The sequence below is a fragment of the Monosiga brevicollis genome, genomic scaffold (genome assembly GCF_000002865.3).
Source record: "Monosiga brevicollis MX1 MONBRscaffold_2 genomic scaffold, whole genome shotgun sequence".
In the NCBI taxonomy this organism is placed as follows: Eukaryota; class Choanoflagellata; order Craspedida; family Salpingoecidae; genus Monosiga; species Monosiga brevicollis.
The window spans coordinates 3,395,744-3,408,346 of NW_001865039.1; the positions used below are offsets into that span (position 1 = coordinate 3,395,744).

Genomic DNA, 12,603 nt, shown 5'->3' on the forward strand with positions numbered 1-12,603 from the left:
TGCGAGCTGCTGGCGGATGAAACTGATTTGGAGTGAGGAGCAGCTGACACACAGCCTGACCGCAGCACTGTTTCAAGATCAAAGGCGCCAACGCGGGCGTACATCACAACTCGACGCCTCGCTCATTGACTTGGAAGGTGAAAGTGGGACGGATGCTACCCCCGTGACTCACGGCAGCACCTCCTCGGCTCCCCCAGAAGTGGATTTACTGGGTGACATCAGTTTTCTTGACCCACTCAACACGAGCACAGCCTCGGCCAGCAGTGTTTCGGCACCGCCAGCCTCTGCCCCAATCGTGTCCACTCCGATGAGCAACAAGTTTGACAACGCCGAGGCTGCCGTGGAAACTTATCTGCGGAAGAAGCTTGGCCAAGAGTATCGCTTCGTTGTCACGATTCTCGATGCCATCAACATCTCGCCGGCCTACCGTGATGTTTTTGCACAGTTTGGATTTCAGTATCGCCAAGGCGGAACGGCCTTTTCAACAGAGGGCCTGCCCAACGATGGCAAGGCTATTGGTTTCTACCATGCACAGCAGCTTTGCGTCAAGGTGACTGAAGAATTCATCGAGTTTGTGCGTCGCGGCGTGCTCAAGATTGAACTCTATGGCCACTTTGAAGGGCATGTGCTCCACCAAGACTCAATTTTTGGCTCGAATGACAACTTGGCGGAGGTCGATGAGGATGCCTCGACGTCTCTCCTATCACCACAACCCTCGCCCGCCAAAGCAACCAACCTGTCAAGTCAAGTTAGTGTTGTTTTCTCACCTATGTTTCGGCTTCGGTTCTGGTTCTGGTTGTTGTTGTTGTCGTTGTTGTTGCTGGAACGTACTTGAAGCTGCTGCAACTAAACTAGGTGTACCCCTCCTCCATTTGCGCTTTCAGTTAAGTGCTATTCTTAGCACTGGGCAGCAGCTAAAGTCCTCGCGTGACAGCCAAGGGGTGTCGTCGCTGCCCGAGTATCCCATGCATGATGTCCTGACGTATGTCGAGGTCTGCGAGTTGGACACAGACGGCATCTATTCACCAGTGCTGTTGAAGCGTGAGGGCCGTTTCTTGACGGACCCGGGCTATTTCTGCTTGGAGCAAGGCAAGCAGCGACGCGTCCGCGTCCAGCTGCAGTACACCCGATCTGCCTCGCTCAATTGGCAACGCATTTTGGAAATGAAGATCAGCAATGTGCGCTGCGATCAGCACTCGCGTGGGGACAACAACACCTACCCCGTTAGTCTCAACATACTTCCATCTGAGACCAAGCATACCGTGCAGGGAGATATGGCTTCTTTGACTGTTGAGGCTGGCTGGGACTCCTCGCGTCACAACTCTGCCTTTTTGAATCGCAAGACACCGCCAAAACAGGTGAAAAAATATGCGCGTGCTCACGACTTGCCCGCCTTCCGCCGACCTTGCACACGAGTGTGACAATGTCTCTGGCTTTGAATGCGCTCATGACTGCTTTATGCCGAACCATGCTAGTTTGTTTTTGTGACGCTGACGCTGACTGTGGAGATTGAGAATTGTGAAGAACCTGCCACCTTCCAGCGCGACCTCTGTGTCAAGCTGTTTCCTGAACGGCAGACCGACAACGTCTTCTCGAGGTAGATATGCCTGACATTCGGCCCGTGCTAGTTTTTGGTGCTTCTGGTGCTACCTCACCTTTGGTTGATCTTTGAACAGCAGCGCTGATGTTCAGGAATAACGCCTCCTCATTCTCTTTTCTCGTTGACTTGCAGGTTCATGCGTGGTGGCGTGACGGATATCAACAAAGATTCGGCCATTTTCACGTTGTGCATGAGGCCGCTAGGCGACAAGCGACGTCAGACTCAGACCCCACAACGGCGCTATGTTCGCGGGGAGGAGAACTTGGGTAGCTTTCGTCCTCGCTCGGGCTCTCTGATTCAAGAGCACGAGAATCGGGTTGAAAGCCACCTTAAACTAGCGGATGTTGGTTAAGCGCCTTGGATTGCGCTTTATTACTGGGTCTTGTCGCTTGTCGTCGCACTGACTCTACGTGCGTGGCACAGGTGGAGCACATCCGGCAGGATTTGCTGCTGTTGGAAGAGCTCTCGCGTCTTCCCGAGCCCTCCACGCCATCAGACGCTCGCCAGCAGGTATGTAGTGCCAATAAGACACGCAATCTTGCATTGCTTCGTTGACTGACCTACCAACCTGCCCTTAGGAGCTGTTGGCGAAATATGTAACACTGTGGCAGCAGCCTTCGCTTTCTGCACGTTTGATCAAGGCCCCCGAGACGAGCCATGCTTCCCCCGAAGTGCAGTCCCTGGACGTTGAGGGTTTGTCCTGAGGCCCGATCTGATATGTTTGAAATTCGGAAGTCCTGGCCTAATATTTGTGCGCATGTCGTTGTTGTCGTAGCCGAGCCTTCCTCCAAAAAGTTTGTCCCAGATGTGGCTCTTGTTACCCTGAACCCGCAGTGTAGCAAGGAAGGCCCCATTGAGGTTCAAACCCCTGGAAGTGATCCTATGGGCCTCAACGGTGTGTGCCGACATGCAAACTCGCGAAGCAACATGCCAACTCTTGCCCTGCCAAACCCTTGGCCGGTGTTTGCTTGACGTGAGATGCTGTTTCCACTCACGGGCTTGACCTTTGTCTTTGTTGTGGGCTTGACGAGCTCAGCTTGGCAAAAATGCTATATGCAAATTCGCCGCCCGTATGTCATTCTGACCAAGGCCAAGACGGATTTCGTCATTCGCGAAGTGGTAAGTCGAGGACGACTTTTTTGGCACCGGCTTGTGTGACTTGTCTTTGACGATTGAGCTTTTTCTGGTATAGATGCACGTCGGGCAGTTGAAGATTCAATACTCGCACGAGCAGGCTGCCATGATGGGCAACCCCAACATCTTCACCCTTTGCACCCGCGATGTGGCCCGTAACGTCAAATGCGTATGTCCACCTTTCTGACCACACGCGTACTGCTGCTTTCCAGCAAAGTCTGATGTCAAGCCCCATTTGCTGCGTTTTGCCTCACGTAATGTCGGATGCCCTGCGATGATTTGATGGGCTGTAGCGCAATCGTTTTGAGATTGAAAAGTGGCTGGAAGCCCTGGACCCACTTCAGGTATCAGCACTGTTGTTGTTGTTGCTGTTGTTGTTGTTACTGCCTTTACATCAACAACAAACCTCTAACTCTAGGCATTGCTCATGCTTGAACGCTGTACCTTCGCGCCCGCTTTCACAGGCTAGCAGTATTCTGAGCCGGGAGAGTATGCTGACAGCTGCCAGTTCGCCCGCTGAGCCCATGGGGCGACGTCGCTCAGGCAGCGTTTTATTTTGAGCAAAGCCTATGCCCGTTGCTCACTGTATCAGTTCTCGTTTGTCGCCTGGTCCCATCTTGTTTTGGTTTTGGCTTTCTTTCTTCTTTCTGTTTCTTAAGCTGTTGTTGTGGTTGTTGTTTCGGGCTGGATGTGCTTTTTGCGTTTCTTTACTTCTTTCTTTTCCATTCATCCCGGGTCGTCATCCTGGGTCTCTGCTCGTGTAGCTAGTGCATCTGCTTTGTGTTTCCTGCTCTTTTCTCCTGTCCGACAGTGAGAGAGTGATTAGGTGTAGTGCTGTTGAACCCTTTGCGGCGCGCCCTCTTGCTTCTGGTGAGGACATGAGCCGCACGTCGGATCATAGCAACCCACCCCGGGCCCCACTCGGGTTCGTGGCGTGCTATGAGGCGCGCGCGGGTCAAATAGTGCACAATTTAGTCAAGAATTTACACCAACGGTCCGACGCGAATCGTCGACTGCTTTGCAGCGTGTGCAAACGAACGTTCGAAGAACTGCAGTAGTTCTCGGCCAAAATAAGACGACCCATCAAGCTCACCTTGATTTTATTGATTGTCAATATCGAATCACGGTTGCACTTGTGATCTGACCTAGTCTGGGTTCAATGAATGGGCACTGGAGCCCGGACTGTTAAGGTTGAAGTGATTTGCGTGGTTACGTAAGATACAGGGAGATCGAAGCCGTGAGGTTTGAGTCAGTGATACTGACGCGGATGGAGAGGGCCATCACGTCACGAGCCTGCATGTGCTTTGCAGGAAGGTACGGACTTTAAAGACTTGAAAGATCACACCCACACTCACACACAGAGAGAAATTTTACCGAAAAAAGGAGGAAAATTCCTCGAAAATTCCAATTTTGTTCTTCTGCTGTCAAACATCCCAGCATTCCATGATGGAAGCGCTTGTCGTTGACAACAACGTGACGGTCAGTGCGAGCCGGCGGTCGGGGCGGCGAACGAGGCGCTGTGAGCAGGCTTGATTGTCTGGGCAAGCCAGATCGAGTGAAGGATCCATCGTCGATATCTTGTCCTTAATTGGGGTGAATTGATGGTGTTAGGCGGTGCGCCAGCGCTTGGCGCAAGGAGCTGATCCTAATCAGCAATCGGCTGACGGCCACTCGCTACTCGCATTGGCCGCCTTCTGGGGGCACGAAGCCATGGTCAAGCTGCTGCTCGATCACGACGCCGACGTTGACATTCAAAACCGCAGCAACGGCTGGACACCTTTGCACGCCGCCTGCCTTCAAGGTGTGTCCAGTGCCATGTTTTTTGCGCTCTGTGACTAGAGGTGCCAAGCAACCCCCCCCCCAAATTGGTTGAACGGCGCAGCCTCACCCACTCTGTCATTGTTTGCTTGTCGTGGTCGAATTCAGGACACAGTCAAATCGTCTTTCATCTTTTGATGCAGGGTCCCAATCTGTCCTTGGCCGATGCCGCTGGACGTACAGCAGGTGGGCACCGTGATTTCTAGTTTGAAAAGAACGGGTGTAGTGACCTTCCACGCACGCTCTTTGGAGGCCAAAGACGCATACTCATGGTCACGTCAATCCGCAAACTGGTGTTCTTGGCTTCATGGCCGTGTCGTGCGTGCAGTGGACTTTGCCTCTGCTCTCGAGCCCGTGTGGCGTCATTTTGCTGCTGAGGGTTGTCGTCGCACGACCAAGCAGGAGCTCATTGCAAAGCAAATCATCTACAAGGTAGCGCAGCCATGGTTACAAACTGAAACGGCACCGTCTTCACCGCTAACCCATCTTGCCTGCTTTGTTCTGCCCTGTCTTTGCAGACTGACTACACGCCGGCAGCTGACCCCGATGTTCCCCAGCCATATTTCAATCGGCCTGGTAGCGCGTACGCCATGAACCCTCGCGTTCCACGGGCAGGTGAGTTGATTGATGCACCTTGCCGGGGGTCATTGCTGAACGACTCCGGACTGGGCATCATACTGCTTCACACGTCCTCATGACGGTTTCCGGTGTCCGAGCAGCTCCATCACGACTGGTGAATGAGGGGGACATCTTGGCTGAGGAGCCGTAGCTGGTGACAATGGAGGTTCTAGCGACACACGGCACTGCATAGATCTCTTCAACGTCCCATCCGGCTTGCTGCCCCAGGCCGCTGGAGTATCTCATGATCAATTAATGGCGAAGCACAGCCCTGCCAGAAAAGATTTTATTATGATCAAAGAAACAAGCACACCCACAGATCAACGTGCTGGGCATGTCGTTGTTGATTAAAGCGTTCAAACCTGATATTTTATGCAAGCCTATGGCGGCAAATGCTTTACTATTCCCTTCGTTACACCCTTCTCATGCTTCAGATACGGCGCCATTGTCGCACAAGCCTTTGACCCAATCAACGCATTGGATGCGCTCGCAGCCTGGGCAAAAGTTGGTGTTCTGGACCCGATAAAAAAGGACCAGCACCACCAAGAAGGCGAGCACCAGCGCAGGAAAGCAAATGACTAGGAGCAAGCTACCGGAGAAAAAAATGACACCAACCACAAAGAAACAATAAAAGAGCCAATGAGCAATACCTAGGGTCGAGCAAGAAGCATTCATTCTAAGACCTACCGCTTACGAAACTTGTCCCAAGCGCCGAACGTGACGTAGGGCAGGAAAACGATCCCGCCCAGCAGGCCAAAGAGAAAACCGCCCACGTGAGCGAAATTATCGAGCCAGGGCGTCGTGCCCAGCAACAATAGGACCGCGGTTTGGATCAGATAGGTACCGAGTTGCACCCATGGGGACTTGAGCAACCGCCAGCAGTGCATGAGGTCCACCAGGGCGGTGGCAACCAAGCCGTAGACTGCACCCGATGCCCCGACCTGTGCCGAGTTGGGTACAAAAAGAGCACTGACCAGATTGCCGCCACAGCCTGAAATAAGGTAAATCAGAGCTATACGTAGCCACCCGGCCTTGCGTTCAAGTGGCACGCCCACACTGAGCTGCACATAGAGCATCACCAGCAGGTGGATGGCCCCGGCGTGCATGAACAATGCCGTGAGAATGCGCCATCCCTGGTCTGGATTTTCAGCTGAGCCTCCCGGTCCACAGCTATCCCGCAAGCAATTGACCTCGCCACAGCGCTGCGCCTCAGGGTGATAGGTGCCACCTAATGCATCGCAGTAGCTACTGGTCACAATGGCACACGTCCCGTTGTTGTGCAGGCAGCACGGCGCGAGTCGTTGATCGTCACAGTTGGAAGCACACACGCTTCCAGCACCCAACCAAGTGGCTGGACAATCATACTCCAAAGTCACACCACAAGTCACAAACGCAGATTCGTTGCCTGAGCGTCGCTCGCAGCAGCCGTATAATGTGGCCTCCGCCTCGGTCTGTGTTGCGCGGGCGACTTGCACGCTGATGTCGTTTCGCATGCACGGCGCAAACTTGGCTCCCCCGTGCCGGATCAGAAAGCCATCGTCTGGGCCCAGGAAGGGATTTCCAGGTCGGGCAATGGTGAGGTCGTAGACCACCTGGTCAAATCCGAGAGCCACCGACACGGTGTCTTGTTTCACGCTCATTCGCATGGGCTTGATGCCGCCTTGGAACATGGCATAACCCGTCAGGACGACCTGCACCAAAGTCACCAGTTGCAGAAACCAAGGGCTGAACTGCTGCATGCCCACGAGCTCATAGGCCGGCTCCTGTCCCTTGTCGCGACGTAAGCGCGAGGTGTGAGCATTCGAAGAGTACGCCTGGTACGGCGTGCGTGCTCGCGGTACCTGGCCTTCAGTGGTGGCTGTAGGCGGTGGGCGGGGCTCATCCACGTCACTGCTTGTCAGCAGTTGGTCAAATTCATCCGGTTTGCGCTTCGAGCAGGGCTGACCGAGGGTCACAGGCAGCCCTTCGCGACGTTCTGAGTAAAATGCCACCAACGTATCCAAATCGTGGAAGGGAGGACCGTCGTCGATGGTGTATCGCGCAGCGACAGCCGTCCCAGCAGATATAAGGAACTCACTCACGCGCCGATCATGAGCCAAGCTCAAGACAAAGTCCTCAGAGCCGGGCTCTGAGCGGATCAGAAAGAGACCATCATGCAGGCCGTATGCGCGGAGGCGTCGCTGCGCGCGAGCAGCATCCAGCTCGCCATGGTAATACTCGGCTTCGGGCCGGGCAGCACGCGACGGTGGTCGGCGCGGGGGCGCGTCTGTATGTCCAGCCAAAGCCACGCGCCGCATCTGAAGTGGTTGTTCATCGCCAACACCGAAGAAGGTGGAGAGGCGATGGGACACGCGCCTTGAGGCTCGACGCATTAAATTGGTCTGGCGGCTCGAACGCTCGAGCGTTCCCGCCTCGGCTTCGGCCGCACCAAGGTCATAAAACTGGTGTGTATCACCATCCTGGCCAGCCTCAGACACCAGCAGCGGTGTAGCCTCGTCCTCCCGTCCCGGCGCCATCACGCCACGCCGCCCTTTTGCGAGCAACCTTCAAGAACAGCACTTGAATGGTTTTTTTTTTGTGGGGGAGGTGTTTGATGAACAAAAAAATGTGATAACAAAAAGTGTCAGCCTCTTTGAGGTCGGTGAAATAAGACAGTGTGTGCTCACGGTATCGATTAGCACTGGGTGGGATAAGTGGGTGAACGACAAACACGCGGCCAGCACGATACGAATTTTACAACACGACACGACACAAGACACAGACACAGACACAGACACAGACACAGACACAGACACAGACACAGACACAGACACAGACACAGACACAGACACAGACACAGACACAGACACAGACACAGACACAGACACAGAGCAGAATAGAACTTCAGCGCAGAACCAAAATCAAAACCAAAACTAAAGTGAACAGAAAATAAAAACTAGCATTCAAAGTATACAGTAGTCTCCAGAGACAGCTAGCACGCCTTTTGGAGGAAGGCGAGGCTCGCGTACTCGGGCGACCAAATCAAGTTTACACGTCAAAGTCATCGTCAAAATCATTGGGGGCGTCAAAGTCATACGTGATACCATCCGGCTCCTGTCCGTAGTTTGAGTCGTAGACTGGGTTCAGAGCTGAACCTGGATGGGGTCGCTGTGGTTTGACCTTGGTGGCCTCATTCGAGGCCATATCATATTCAGCCCCGGCCCCAGAATCATTGTCTACGGGCTCCAGCATGAGCACTGTTGGTTGCACAGCTGCAGGCGTGGCCATGGCTGCGTCATAAATGGCGTGGTCCGATGAAATGGACTCGCGTTTATGAAACTCCATGCGGGTAGGTTCATCAGCGCCGGTGTTATCATAGTCGTCTAGTGCAGCCTCTTCAAACATGGCATTGTTCACGAGCCAGTCGGCCACGCCGCTGCGCAAGTGACCATCAGCGGAAGCCATGTTGGCCGTGGTGGCCTTGATAGCTCGGCTATCTGCATCCTCACCATCGTTGATCACATCCAAGGCATGACCTAAATATGCGCACATCCCAATTGAGGTAAGGCGTTCGCCGGATACACAGCTATGCTGGGGCCGGCGCCACACTCGCAAGGTGTGATCATGACCACACTCGCAAGGCTTTGCGCGACATACCGCTCTCGTCCTCACAGCCTTGGTTGGTGACGCGCGCGAGCAGGGCCAATAAAGCCGGAAAGTCCTGTGGGACAAAGCAGATCGTTCAATAAGCTGAGTTTCCGAGAAGATGCCCAAGCGCACGCTCCTCTTGAGTCAAGAAAACCATTGCCTTAAACGTACCGGACGATGATCCGGATCTTCCTGCCAAGTCAGAAGCATGATATCGTAGATGGCTTGGTTGGCTTGTGAGGGTTTCGGCATACGGTACCCGCTACGCAGCAGGTCCAACATTTGCCCGTTTGAATCTACACGCCCGAAAGCAACATCAGGCAAGTGAGCAGCGTTGACAACTCTTTAAATGACATGAAAATCACTTGGAGTCTTGGTGATAAGTGTCTTGAGCGACAGGGTGAAGATGAGCTTGCATCATCCATCTCCAGCAAAAGGCACGTACATGTGGGATAGGGGGTTCCTCCCAATGAAAATATTTCAAAGCACGTCACACCAAACGACCACACGTCTGACTTGGTCCTGCGGGAATCAATATGCAAAGCATCAAGTAAATTGTCAAACACACCCTCGACGGCCAGAAACGGGGTGTCGTGGGAATTGACAGGCTTATGCACGTACGTATAAATGCGATCAGCCAAACTTTGAATGTCCATCCATTTGATGGGCAAGCGTGTGGCTGTGGTACGGTATTCTACACCAAGTTTCATGGTGATGGGTATTCACGGACATTTGCTTTGAGTTTGAACGCTGAGGCAAAGCTTGTCTCAATCACGGGCATGGGACGTAGGAAGCAGCAGGCAAGTACTCCACTTTGGACTCACCGTCGTGTTGGCGTGACATGCCAAAGTCAGCCACCTTGCAATGCAGACCTTTACTGACCAGCACGTTACGCCTGCAATGCCACACATGAGCAATAGGCTTGTGTGTGAACGAGCCTGAGTGCTCAAAGGGGCGGGCCACCCATTGACACTAGGATCCGAAACTTACGCTGCAAGATCGCGGTGCAGGATGCCTTGTTGGTGCAGATGTGCCATGCCACTGCAGATCTGCATCGAAAACTTGCGAAGCTGCTCGAATTCGAATTGCTATGATCGCAAGAACGAACACAAGGCAAGGTGGGATGGGAAATCAAGGAACGGAAGGTCAAGGATTGTGAGTCTGTATGCTTTTGTCCTGCCAAGCGCTTGCGTGCGCCGGCCAGCGCACGCACCATGTTAGAACTCGAGGCGCGGCTGGCGCGCAGCAAATCACGGAGGTTGCCGTGCATACACAGCTCAACCAACAACAGGTAGGGCTCATCCAAGAGGCAATGTCCAATGATACCCAGGACATTAGGATGCCCGTTGAGCTCCTTCATCAGATGAACCTCATCCAAAAATTCTTGCCGGTCCTCCTGGGGATGGATAGACAAGCCCCAGATGAGAGGATCACGAGGATTAAGAGGGTCAGCGGATGCAAAGAAGGCCGCGACGCTTTCATGTTCACGTCACAGCATTAGCAAATACGAGATAAAATTGGTGTACGTCTAGACGTTGACTCACATAGGCTGCGCCAGTCTTCAGGGTTTTGACGGCAACCAAGCGGGCGTTGGTGCCTGGCTCACGGTAGTATGCCTTGAACACTTCACCAAAAGCCCCCTCACCTAGATTGGTGAGCCACACAGCAAAGCGGACTCATTGAGCGAACTCATTGGCTCCAGACGCCAATCACCTAGCCCAGAGCAACTTACCGAGTTTCTCATCCAATTGTACACACTTGCGCTGAATTTCGAATTGATCGCCACTGACAGCGCTGCCATGCTCCATGTCCCCCTGAGAGGCGCAAAACGCACCAAGAAATTTCACCACTCATGAGTGTGATGGTTGCGCTTTGGGCACGCAAGCAGAACGCAGGTGAGCTCACCTTATTTGGAGAACCGCGTCGTCGTAAAAGGATAAAAACGATGATCAGGACCAAGACCAAACCGCCAGCCACCGCGGCAACAACAATAATAAGTGGAAACTCGGTTGAACCCTGTGATGGCATGAGATGAGAACAGGATTGACACGAACATGCGTAAGTCATTTCATTGCAAACCACGGAGAAAGCTTGAGCGTTCCGGTTTTGTGTCGTCATCAAATCAAGTTCTCCATACCTGTGCTTCATCATTGCTTCCTCCGGCCAACGGTCCCCGCGACGTCGAGGATGTAACAGGTCCAACAGAGGCCGTTGGCACCACGCACGGCGTGCAGTCCACGCACGGCTCAAACGAGTAATTTGTTTGATCAATGTTGACCATTGGTCCAAGAATTAGCCCAAGTTGTGTGGCAATTGTCCCGCTGCTAACAGCTGCCTCCATGGCGCACACCAACGAGTTTGAAGTGTCTTGATTATCAACGAAAAACTCAATCATGATTGATCCTTCTGTCACGGATAGAATCTGTATTTGCGACTGAGAGATGGCCTGACCCTGGCCAAGCTCTGAGTTGATGGCTGTAGCTGCAGCTGTTTTGAAGGTCAAATCATTGAACGAGTTGAAGTCCCAGCCCACCAGCCTCAAAAGGGCACGCGATGCGGTTCTTGGCACGGCAATTGTCGTGGTTGTAGTTGTAGTTGTAGTTGTCGTTGTCGTTGTCGTCGTCGTAGTAGTCGTAGTAGTTGTCGTCGTCGTAGTCGTCGTCGTAGTAGTAGTCGTAGTAGTTGTCGTCGTCGTAGTCGTCGTCGTCGTCGTCGTAGTAGTAGTAGTAGTAGTAGTAGTAGTAGTAGTAGTAGTAGTAGTGGTAGTAGTTGTGGCGACAGTTGTGGTCGTGGCGACAGTTGTGGTTGTTGTGGCGGCAGTGGTTGTCATGGTGGTCGTGGCGGCAGTGGTTGTTATGGTCGTAGTTGATGTGGTTGCAGGTGTTGTTGTGGTTGTGGGCATGGTGGTCGTAGTAGTAGTTGTCGTTGTAGTGGTGGTGGTGGTGGTGGTTGTCGTCGTCGTCGTCGTAGTTGTAGTCGTTGTGGGTGCCACTCGGCAGCCATTGACCAACTTGGCCGATTCACCAGCCTCGCCAGTTGCGACAAATCCTGGTGGACAATAACACTTATATGTGCCGGGAGTATTGTTGCACACGGCTCCAGGATAGCCACACGCCCCCTGATAGCTACACTCATCCAGGTCACTGCAGCCCGTGGTGCCATTTTCAACATAGCCATATGCACATAGCCCACACGAAAAGCCGCCCACAGTGTTGAAGCACTCGCGATGCTCGGAACACATGCCTAAATCACACTCATTTACATCGCGGCACGTGTAGCCCTCGTCCTCCGTGGTGTAGCCATTCGGGCAAGCCCCACACTCGGCAGTCAAGCCGTCGTCACCGACGGTGCAGGTAACCAAAGGATCGCACGGGGAGGGTGAGCAAGCGGTGCCCGGTACACACGTAAAATCTGCGATCCAACCCTCTGCGGTGCAGGTGTACGTTGGCTGGCCTTGTCGCAGATAGGTTGCATCGCAGTCAGCACTACACGTGCCGTTCTCGCGATTCTGAAAGCACAGGCCCACCAAGAGTGAGGAGTGTGGTTCGGGGTTCGTCGGGCCCGCTCGATTGCACTCGATCACCGTGCATCCATTTGCACCGTCGGGCATGAGTCCAGATGGACAAGGGCCGCACGTGAATGAGCCGCTGGCGACACCAGGGGTACAACTACGGCCGTCCAGGCAAGGATTCGTTGCACACCCATCAATATACGTGGTCGTTACCTGCGTTGTTGTACTCGGTTGTGGCGTGGTGGTGGTAACTGTAGTGGTAGTAGTGGTGGTGGGTGCCGGCGTTGAGCTTGGG

General features: G+C 53.5%; 3 protein-coding genes across 3 annotated transcripts in view; 1 reads left to right on the forward strand and 2 right to left on the reverse strand.

Annotated features, from left to right (window-relative positions):
• Positions 1–1,952, forward strand: part of MONBRDRAFT_13875 (uncharacterized protein) — a gene marked incomplete at both ends in the record, with an annotated part of 6,769 nt that extends 4,817 nt beyond the window's left edge. The window contains 4 exons of the mRNA XM_001742410.1: positions 178–748; positions 960–1,358; positions 1,476–1,597; positions 1,733–1,952. Of these exons, the coding sequence (XP_001742462.1) occupies positions 178–748; positions 960–1,358; positions 1,476–1,597; positions 1,733–1,952 (1,312 nt within the window). The remainder of the gene's footprint in view (positions 1–177; positions 749–959; positions 1,359–1,475; positions 1,598–1,732) is intronic.
• Positions 1,953–5,593: 3,641 nt separating this feature from the next.
• MONBRDRAFT_13868 (uncharacterized protein) lies at positions 5,594–6,663 on the reverse strand (the record flags this gene model as incomplete). Its single annotated transcript, XM_001742855.1, has 2 exons — positions 5,594–5,759; positions 5,858–6,663. The coding sequence occupies 2 exons, from the start codon at positions 6,661–6,663 to the stop codon at positions 5,594–5,596; spliced, it is 972 nt and encodes a 323-aa protein (XP_001742907.1).
• A 2,278-nt stretch (positions 6,664–8,941) lies between these two features.
• Positions 8,942–10,446, reverse strand: MONBRDRAFT_14040 (uncharacterized protein; the record flags this gene model as incomplete). The annotated part of the gene is made up of 7 exons (XM_001742856.1): positions 8,942–9,093; positions 9,243–9,319; positions 9,419–9,491; positions 9,622–9,692; positions 9,788–9,885; positions 10,011–10,193; positions 10,342–10,446. Coding segments are annotated over 7 exons (759 nt in total), but the record flags the coding sequence as incomplete, so codon positions are not given.
• Positions 10,447–12,603: the final 2,157 nt, after the last annotated feature.